At 44.0% G+C, this 10,375-nt stretch overlaps 2 protein-coding genes across 2 annotated transcripts in view; both read left to right on the top strand.

Moving 5' to 3' along the window:
- COPA (coatomer protein complex subunit alpha) overlaps positions 1-5,890 on the top strand; it is a gene marked incomplete at its 5' end in the record, with an annotated part of 31,819 nt that extends 25,929 nt beyond the window's left edge. The window contains 10 exons of the mRNA XM_006752831.2: positions 725-925; positions 1,098-1,207; positions 1,839-1,913; positions 2,057-2,125; positions 2,678-2,814; positions 3,056-3,242; positions 3,331-3,441; positions 3,974-4,135; positions 4,775-4,969; positions 5,233-5,890. Of these exons, the coding sequence (XP_006752894.2) occupies positions 725-925; positions 1,098-1,207; positions 1,839-1,913; positions 2,057-2,125; positions 2,678-2,814; positions 3,056-3,242; positions 3,331-3,441; positions 3,974-4,135; positions 4,775-4,969; positions 5,233-5,292 (1,307 nt within the window). The remainder of the gene's footprint in view (positions 1-724; positions 926-1,097; positions 1,208-1,838; positions 1,914-2,056; positions 2,126-2,677; positions 2,815-3,055; positions 3,243-3,330; positions 3,442-3,973; positions 4,136-4,774; positions 4,970-5,232) is intronic.
- Positions 5,891-10,142: 4,252 nt separating this feature from the next.
- Positions 10,143-10,375, top strand: part of PEX19 (peroxisomal biogenesis factor 19) — a 6,137-nt gene continuing 5,904 nt past the window's right edge. The window contains exon 1 of the mRNA XM_006752832.2: positions 10,143-10,270. Within this exon, the coding sequence (XP_006752895.1) occupies positions 10,201-10,270 (70 nt within the window). The 5' untranslated portion in view covers positions 10,143-10,200. The remainder of the gene's footprint in view (positions 10,271-10,375) is intronic.

The following is a 10,375-nucleotide window of genomic DNA, read 5'->3' on the forward strand; positions in this document are numbered from 1 at the left end:
TGTCCTTATTTTCTGTATGAAACCTCATGGAGCACTGAGATGCCAGAGTTACGGTATACAGTGTTTTAAAATCTAAAAAACGTTGTGAGATCCTTAACATTTGGAAAATAGGTGGGAAAAAGAGAGATGTCTTAGTTCATGCTTCTAACAACCACTACTAGCATTTTGGTGTATTTCCTTAGGTTTTACCATATATATAGTAATACTCTCCACTGAGTATTTTATCACTCATGACGTACAATGTTAAAAGGATAAATTCAGCTACCTCAGATTCTGTCATGTGGGTATATGCAGATCTCTGCCACCATACCCACCCTTAGCTCTCCTCCTGTCTTCTTGGCTATGTCTACTAAGTCATTTCTCCTGACTTAGAGCTTAAGTAGACCCTTAGGCATTTTGCTCCCAGCTCTGCTCCTCTAACCAACCCTATGTCCTCATGCCCTGTGCACACTATAGTGATAACTTAGCAAAGATCTCAGTAAGAAAGTCTAAAGTTTTTACCAAAGGTTGGTAAGTTAAAAAAATGATTAAGAGGCAGTTTTTGGTAGCTGGAAGGCCAGTTGTTTCCCTCTCTTCTGTTCCCTCTCTCTATGAAACCTACTGAAAGCATAATTTATATATTTTTTTGTGCACTGGGCCTCTAGTTATAAATAATCGAAGCATAATTTATATATTTTTTTGTGCACCGGGCTTCTAGTTATAAATAATGAACAAAAATATTAAGGTGACAGAACCTTATCACCTGCTTTTGTAAGGATTCAGCTGCCTGCAGAGGAAGCCACATCTCACACCTGCCTGACTATAACCAGCTTCTGTTTGTCCTTTCCCTCTGCAGGGAAGGGAGGAGCACTGGCTGCTGACATTGACATTGACACTGTTGGTACTGAGGGCTGGGGAGAGGATGCAGAGCTGCAGCTGGATGAAGGTAAGAATACTATTCTAGGACTGGTCTGAGCAGATGCGTCCCCTGGAGTGGGCTGTGGGCAGTTCTGCAGGGTTCCAAACCATGGACTAATAAGGATCTCAACATTTTGCTTTTCTTTGGCTAAGATTTTGTCACTACCGGGATCTATTCTGAGCTTGGGCTTTCCTTACAGATGGGTTTGTGGAGGCTTCAGACGGTTTGGGGGATGACGCTCTTGGGAAGGGACAGGAAGAAGGAGGTGGCTGGGAGGTAGAAGAAGATCTGGAGCTCCCGCCTGAGCTGGTAGGTGGAATTCTTACCCTTGTAAAGTTTTCACTCTCCTCCCTGTGGAAGCCAGTGGCCTTATTGCCCACCCCACCATCACCACCCCGTCCTGAGGTCCCCAAAAGGAAGGGGGTCTAGACCCTCCTAATCTGATGCTTTGTCTCCCATTTGAAAGAAGAAAGAATGAGATAACCAGTGTTGTGCCCGCAGCAGCTTATGGAAAGGCAGCAGGCCTTTTGTCAGCACGCTTTGGTGTATCATTTTGTTACTTGTGAAGCTGCTTCCATTTTGAGTGTCTTTTCCCACAACCACAACCCCTCCTCTCCAGTAGAGACTGGGAACCAGGTATCGTGCTCTATTAAGATTTATCAGGACTGCTGGAACCGGTTTGGCTCAGTGGATAGAGCGTCGGCCTGCGGACTGAAAGGTCCCGGGTTCAATTCCAGTCAAGGGCATGTACCTGGGTTGTGGGCACATCCCCAGTAGGAGATGTGCAGGAGGCAGCTGATCGATGTTTCTCTCTCATCGATGTTTCTCTCTCTCTCTCTCCCTTCCTCTCTGTAAAAAATCAATAAAATATATTAAAAAGAAAAGATTTATCAGGACAGAATGCTTGAAAAAAGTGACTCACTCACTGTTTTTCCCATAGGATATACCCCCTGCAGCTGGTGGGGCTGAGGATGGGTTCTTTGTGCCCCCCACCAAGGGAACCAGCCCAACTCAGGTAAGCAGGGAGGCAGCCCTGTGGGGATGAGTGTTTCTGAGCGGCGATCATTGATGTGTCAGGAGTATTGATGTAGAGTAGGATAGTTTGGGAAGAGTAAGAACAAGCTTTCACTGGGCTTGGGTTTTCTGTTTTTTTGTTAGACCTGGTGCAATAACTCTCAGCTTCCAGTTGATCACATCCTGGCAGGATCTTTTGAAACCGCCATGAGGGTAAGTCTTAAAGTAACTTTGGCTTTTGTTGAGTGTCTCAACCAGAGTCCCAGGGAGATGGTTGACTCACCTTACCCAAATGGAAATTATCCCACCCACAAGGGCAGAGACATGTTTTTACCATGGAAACCCTTGGTCTTGACTGAGGAAACTTGTCTCAAAGGCCTTCCTCTTACCTGCTTTCCATTTGGCTTAGTAATCTCCTAGGTGAGTCCTTCCAGCCATCTTCGACTCATTTTATAGCCTGCTTTCTGGCTCGCATCAGTAAAGTAAGCATCCCTTCATAAACAGGTATATGTTTTGAACACTAAGCATGTGTTCAATAGCAATAACAGCCACCACAACTGTAACAATTAACATTTATTCACTGTGTGCCAGGCTCTATCCTAAATGCTTTAATAGGTATTGTTAAATGAGCTAGGTCCTATAAGTAAGTGTAATATACTGATGGGGAAACGAGTACAGAGAAGTTATCTACCTTGCCCAAGGTAATTGGTTTTTAAGTGGTAGGTAGGAGAAACATCCTTATGTTCCTGGCTTCCTGTATTTCAGCTCCTTCACGACCAGGTGGGGGTAACTCAGTTTGGCCCCTACAAGCAACTCTTCATGCAGACATACGCCCGAGGCCGTACCACCTATCAGGCTCTGCCCTGCCTGCCCTCCATGTATGGCTACCCTAATCGCAATTGGTAAGACCTCTTGTTCCTGACTTTTATCTGTTCCAAAATGGTTTAGGTATTTCAGGTGGTAGCCTCAGGGCCAGTCACAATTTCTCCAAAGCTGGGGTTTCCTGATCGGGAAAGATTTTTGGCTTGGCACTCTGTGAGGTTTGGTTACTACTTTCACAGTGGTTATGTTGCCAGAAAAAGTAGTTGAGTCCCAGTGGGCTCCTAATTATTGTCTATCTTCTTCCTACTTTTCCATTTTTAGGAAGGATGCAGGGCTGAAGAATGGTGTACCAGCTGTGGGCCTGAAACTTAATGACCTCATCCAACGGTTGCAACTGTGCTACCAGCTCACCACAGTGGGCAAGTTCGAGGAGGCTGTGGAGAAATTCCGTTCCATTTTACTCAGTGTGCCGCTCCTTGTTGTGGACAATAAACAGGAGATTGCCGAGGTTAGGAGGGGTCTCCTACTTGTGCTAGTCATGGGCGCCCCCACATTCCTGCCTCTGTACCATGATCTTCCTTTGCCCCTTGCTTCAGGCCCAACAGCTCATCACCATTTGCCGTGAGTACATTGTGGGTTTGTCCATGGAGATAGAAAGGAAGAAGCTGCCCAAGGAGAGTCTGGACCAGCAGAAACGCACCTGTGAGGTAGGACCTGTGGCCCTCTGAGCAGTAAAGAGGTTTCCTTCCCTTTTCCCTCCATTACGTCTGAACCCAGATCTCAATCTGGGGATTAAGAGAAATTTGGTCCCATTTCTGTGAGAAGAGAACGCATTTCTCCACCCTTCTTCCTCATCTCATCAGTCTTCCATACCTAGGAAGCAGAAGACTTCTCAGTCCTGTTTTTATTTGTGTGGTTTTTTTAAATGCATGTTTACCAGCTATGCATGACCTATCTCAGTGATGGCGAACCTTTTGAGCTCAGCGTGTCAGCATTTTGAAAAACCCTAACTTAACTCTGGTGCCGTGTCACAGAGAAATGTTTTGATATTTGCAACCATAGTAAAACAAAGATTTATATTTTTGATATTTATTTTATATATTTAAATGCCATTTAACAAAAGAAATCAACCAAAAAAATGAGTTTGCGTGTCACCTAACACGCGTGTCATAGGTTCGCCATCACTGACCTATCTCAACAGTAGCATCAGCCTCATGTGTTCCTCTTTTTGTCCACCAGATGGCAGCCTATTTCACCCACTCAAACCTGCAGCCTGTGCACATGATCCTGGTGCTGCGGACAGCCCTCAACCTCTTCTTCAAGCTCAAGAACTTTAAAACAGCTGCCACCTTTGCTCGGCGCCTGTTGGAACTTGGTCCCAAGCCAGAGGTGGCTCAACAGGTAGATAGGAACTCCGTCTGTGAGCATAAAAGAACCAGGTCTGCTCTTACATGGAGGGAGTAGTAGACCAAGGCCCTTGCTGCTAATATAAAGCACGGAATGCTATTCAACAAAAACAGCCACAAAATTTGACTCTTTTTACTTACTGGCATGGGCATCTCCTTTTGTTCCTGGAAACTGAACTAATAACTTACTCAGACATGGCGCCAGTGTGAGGGTGACTGGCAACCTAGAATAGCTCCACTGCACCTGAAAATAACCCTATGCCTGACCTTAAGCTCCAGATCTCCCAGTACCACCACCACTAACCTCCACATATATGTCCCATTGTGTTCTCCAAAAGCATTCTTGGGCAGTGGAAGCCAGTTCTTACTCAGGCCTGACCCTGATAATTCTCAGACTTGGTAGAGGAATATGGGTCTAGATCCAGGCAACTTCTTTGATGTTGAGAAGGAAAAACCTGATACCACAGGAATGGTCATTATTACCCCTTCATACATATCCTGCACAGAGGTTGTATTCTGAATTCAGTGCAATTTCATCCTGCCCCAAAGAAGCTACTAAACCATAAAGATGAGGTCATTTGAGTTGTGTGAAGCTTTTAGTACTCTTAAATAAAATATCCCTTCCCTCTCTTAGACCCGGAAAATCCTGGCAGCCTGCGAGAAGAACCCCACAGATGCCTACCAACTTAATTATGACATGCACAACCCTTTCGACATCTGTGCTGCATCTTACCGGCCCATCTACCGTGGGAAACCAGTGGAAAAATGTCCGCTCAGTGGGGCCTGCTATTCCCCTGAATTCAAGGGTCAAATCTGTAGAGTCACTACAGTAAGTACTGTCCTCAAGAAATGCATCCAGGATATTGAGGGAAGGGAAAAAACGAAGCACATTGGTCCTTTTTCTCTTGCATTTGCCCCTGCCGCCTTGAGGCAGTATACTGGACACAGCGAGAGCTTCTCCCACTCTTTGTCAATCACTGCACTAACAGTAACGCAGCACTTGACTGTGCTCATGGGAGAGTGGAGGGGGTAAGCTTTCTAGGCGTCTCAACCTCTCAAACTCCTAACTTTTTCCTGTTTCCTCTTCCACAGGTGACAGAGGTTGGCAAAGATGTGATTGGTTTAAGGATCAGTCCTCTGCAGTTTCGCTGAGGCCCCCTGTGTGTGTATAGGGTCCATCACCATATTCCCATCAGTCTCCACCCCACCCCCAGAAGTAGTCTTTATGTTCTAACGTGTTCCTTAACTACCTTTCAAATTGACATTTACCTTTCCCTGCCCTAAAACCAAGTGTTCTTTTCTCTTGTTCTAGAGCTAATAAATGTCTCAGCTTGACATTTTTTATTTTTTGCCTCTGAGGACCTTTCATTCTCTCAATCGTACACTTGTGGTAACAGTTGGACTTGCTTTCCCAGCTTAGCTCTTTCAAGAAACAAATGAAAATGCAAAGGTGAACATTTGTTTAGTAAATTCCTTCAATGTTAATCCTTTTCTTCCCTACTACCTTTGTATCCTTCTTGTTAGAAAGGAATGAGATGTAATAAATAAGAATGCATTTTTCACTCCATCACAGCAAACTAAACCATCCTGCATTTTAAACTTCCAGGCAGGTACCCTCTCTGTGCCCAGAAAGTTAAAGTCTGAAAAGAAACTGTCTGGTTTTCCAAAAATGCATGTCACTTTTTATTGATTTTTTATAATCATTGTTCTTATTTGTTGTTTCTCACACTAAATAAAGTAAATTACTGCGCGAGTTTTGTGGTTTGCCATTTGTTTCCTGGACACTTTCATGTTCCCACTTACACCATGCAGCTGCCCACCAAAGCATAGCATTCCTTATATAATTACTTTATATAGGAAAAAGAACTAGGGGGGAACTAGGTTAATTACAAAAATAGCTAATACCCATTGTTTAAAACTAAGCACACATTTTTCATAGGATATACTAAACTGCTGTGAGAATGGTGGAAAGCAAATAGCCCTCCTGTTCCATTATTGACTGCAGCCTTTAATCTGTTGTTACTTACAGCCAGTATTTATTGAGCACCTATCATGTCTGTCACTGTTCTAGATGTTTTACATGTAATATACATATGTAAGATTAATTAGAGATAAATACATTAAATTAGGATGATTACAGTGCTGATAGAGTATTTTGCTTGCTATGTGCTAAGACTGAGTAGAATAACATGCTGTGTCTTTGATTAAAATATATATCTTTTTGCCCAGCTGGTGTGGCTCAGTGGATTGAGTGTCATTTCATTCACCAGGAGGTCACTGGTTCAATTCCTGGTCAGGGCACATGCCCAGGTTGGGGGCTCGATCCCCACTGGGGGGCATGCAGGAGGCAACCGATCAATGTTTCTCTCTCATCAGTATTTCTATCTCTCCCTCTCCCTACCTCTCTAAAATCAATAAAGCATATCTTTTAAAAATTGTCTTTTAAAAAAGAGCATAGTCCTTTACATTTTTTTAGCTTTAAGAGTTGCTTTCTTAAAGTATCCTCAAACTAAGCCTGCCTTATTTTGGTAACACTTTCTCAAGTTATAGCCATGCTTTCTGTAAATATATGCAAGTTGGTAATAAATTTTGGCCAAAAAGACTTCTGTAACTTTAAAAATTAAAGTACAAAATTAACTGCATATAAACATATGAGTTATTCTGAACTCAGGGGTATAAAAAAAAAGTGAGTTGTCCATGTTTTTTATTTTTTATTGATTTTAGAGAGGAAGGGAGAGGGAGAGAGAGAGAGGAACATCATTGGTGAGAGAGAATCATTGATCGGCAGCCTCCTGCACGTCCCCTTCCATGATTCTTGAAGCTTATGGAATTGGGAAAACAAAATGGATAAATGTGAAATTGTGAATACCAGGCAAGAATTTGAAATTGGTCAAAAACAGTGGAAAGCTATTATGTCCTTAATCTAGAGTGCTATAAAAAAAAATGCTGTGAATTACTGTTTCACAACATTGTTCACTATACATTAGAAAGGCAAGAGGTGAGTAAATACTGAGATGAGGTGTAGTAGTATCAGTAGTAAAACAGAAAAGCAGAAGCAAGTTTAAGAATGCAAAAGAAGCCGAAACCGGTTTGGCTCAGTGGATAGAGCGTCAGCCTGTGGACTGAAAGGTCCCAGGTTCGATTCCGGTCAAGGGCATGTACCTGGGTTGCGGGCACATCCCCAGTGGGAGATGTGCAAGAGGCAGCTGATCGATGTTTCTCTCTCATCGATGTTTCTAACTCTCTATCTCTCTCCCTTCCTCTCTGTAAAAAAAAAGAATGCAAAAGAAGATCCATGCTTGTTTTCAACTCCATCATAATTTTCTCAATTACCACCTAGTATTTTCCTTATTAACATGCTTATATTACCACATTAATGAAAAGCCAATAGAGCCCTGGCCGGTTTGGCTCGGTGGATAGAGTGTTAGCCTGCGGACCGAAGGGCCCCAGGTACAATTCCGGTCAAGGGCAGGTCCCTGGGTTGGGGGCACATGCTTGGTCCAACCTGCAGGAGGCAGCCAATCAATGATTCCCTCTCATCATTGATGTTTCTATCTCTCTCTTCCAATCCCTTCCTTTCTGCACTCAATAAAAATATTTTTTAAAAAAAGAAAAGCCAATAGAAATGCCTATTTTTTAATCATGTGCTTGATATGACCATAGTCATATTAGAGATACACACATAGCAGTTTGGAATTGAATGAGAATGTCTGTAATTGTTTCAGGTATTGGGGAGAACTAGGTTAATCAGAGAACTTGATTAGAGAAGATTATAATTGAAAAGGAACCTAACTGTTCCAACTTTATTATTACATATTGTAATCTGAGGCTAGAGTGGCGAGGCTTTTAAAGTGATTTAGTGCCGAAACCGGTTTGGCTCAGTGGATAGAGCATCGGCTTGCGGACTGAAGGGTCCGGGTTCGATTCCGGTCAAGGGCATGTACCTGGGTAGCGGGCACATCCCCGGTGGGAGATGTGCAGGAGGCAGCTGATCGATGTTTCTAATTCTCTATCTCTCTCCCTTCCTCTCTGTAAAATATATAAAAAATAAATAATTTTTTTTTTTTTAAAAAGTGATTTAGAGTTAGGACTAGAATTTAGTTCAGAATGTCTCCCACTTGTGCTTGGAAGAATACAGTAAGTTGTGCACAGGTGTGATTTTATAAGTCTGTGCCCTGTTGGTAAAGGAAAAAGGATGTACCAGATGTGGTGCTTTGAAACAGTATTCAGGTGTGTTTGGGAAGCTAACGATAAAAACCATGAAATGACTTTTCATTTTAATGTGATTTTTCCTTTTTTAAACTTTATAGCACTTTATCCTGACCTCTTTTAAGACAATTTTAAGACCTTGTGCTGTTCTTACTGTGTGTATGTCTAGTACTACCTCCATCCTAATACCCAGTCAGCTCCTTTACAGCTGGTTCTGATTTATCTGTCTTCCACTGTGCGGGGTCTTCAACAGTAGGTGCCCTCTAAGTGCTAACGTAGATTTGTATCTCGGGCAGTTTGTGTGTTCTGATGATCTGAATAGAACAATCCAGAGGAGAAGGGGTTGTCTGGAATGTCTCTATGTGAGCCTCCCCAAATTCCCTCCATTGGCGGTTGGATTCTGTACAGAGAAGAGGAGATGGGCAGGGAAGGCAGGTCTATTACTACTACATCCAAATTGCTCTCTTGCTCAGTTCAAGGTCTCAGGGTAATATTTTTTGTGGGGAGCCGATAGAGGGTTAAGCCTGGGACTGACCTGTTGGCAAAGTCACAAACAAGTCTTCTTCCGAGTCTTACACAACCCAATCCGAGAGGTGGCCGCTGATTTACACGTGCTGTCATTTAAAAAGTAAAAATGGGGGAATTTGCCAGAAGCCGGTCCACCCTTGCTGCTTGACACAGTCGCTGCAGGGAAGAAACATCTGCCCAGCTTATGTTTCAAAAGAGAATAAATCAGGGAGCCCACCCCCCCCCAGTGTTACAGAAATACCATGTACTACTTATGAAGAACTTGGACTAAGACTGTTGGCAATAAATTTGGGACTTGTTGGGCCCGCATCCCCAGGGGTCTGCCCACCAGGGAAAGCATCAAAGCCTATACCACTGGAGACCCACAGACACAGGGCAGTCCCAGGGAAGGCAAGCAGTGAGGCTGGGAGGACATAACCTTTACTGGGTGGGATTATCTCCTTCAGTGACTTCCTTGTAGCTTATCAATAGAGCAGTGACCTTGGAATAGCCCTTATAATGGAACACAGAGATTAACCTAGACAAGATTAAAATCAATTGAACTAGATAGAGATAGGATTTTTGGCAAAGATCAGATAAGAAACTGGAAATGAAATAAGGAACTGTAGAAGGTTACCCAAAACATACCATGATGTGATTATAGAGGCATGTGTATAGGATCAAATGGTATAAATACAGATGTAATAGAACAATAAAGAGAGAACCCAACCATGCTGATCAACTGAATGCTGTCTCCGTTTCATTCCTTCTTCTCCGACTCTGTCCACACCTTTGGGAACCCCTGGACCTGCTGGGGCTGGACCCCAGCAATTTTTCCTGCCTGAATTGATTCTACCAAGAGTTCTAAGTCCCAGGCCTTAGTGTAACAGTTCTCATGGAGACTAGGAAACGAGATGCCCATTTGATTCCGCATCAAGATGGTCCTCATATAAGGTCTGGGAGAGCCAACTAAGTGTTAGGCCCCGCCTCGGAGTGAGAATACAGCAGTGAAGACAGGAATAAAATCCTTGCCATCAGGGCACTGAAATTCCAGAGGGAGAGGCCTAGGCGAAGGGGAAGGGAGGACAATATAAACACTATAAATAGGTAAAATACATAGTATGTCAGAAAGTGTGCAGACCAGTAAGAAACCTAGCAAAAGATCCCAGTAAGTTCCCCTCTGTTACTTAAATGGTTTTGAAAAGAAAAACAAACCCCACACCTTGCTGTCCCTTTAAAAATGACGACTCTGCCCGGGCCCGCCTTACCATTGGTCGCAGAGGCGGAAGGGGTGGGGCGCGAGGTGCGGAGTCCCGCCCCCTACGGTGCAGCGGAGGCAGCAAGATGGCCGCAGCGGAGGGGGACTGTGGGGTCGCGGCCGACGCGGACCGGGAGTTGGAGGAGCTTCTGGAAAGTAAGCCCGCAACGGAGAGACGCGAGGCGGCGTGAGGACCCGCTCGGGGCGTTGAGTGAACCCGAGCTGCTGGGGCGGAGCGGGGAGGCCCTCCCGGGACAGGAC

Source organism: Myotis davidii, unplaced genomic scaffold, assembly GCF_000327345.1.
Source record: "Myotis davidii unplaced genomic scaffold, ASM32734v1 scaffold251, whole genome shotgun sequence".
NCBI lineage: Eukaryota > Metazoa > Chordata > Mammalia > Chiroptera > Vespertilionidae > Myotis > Myotis davidii.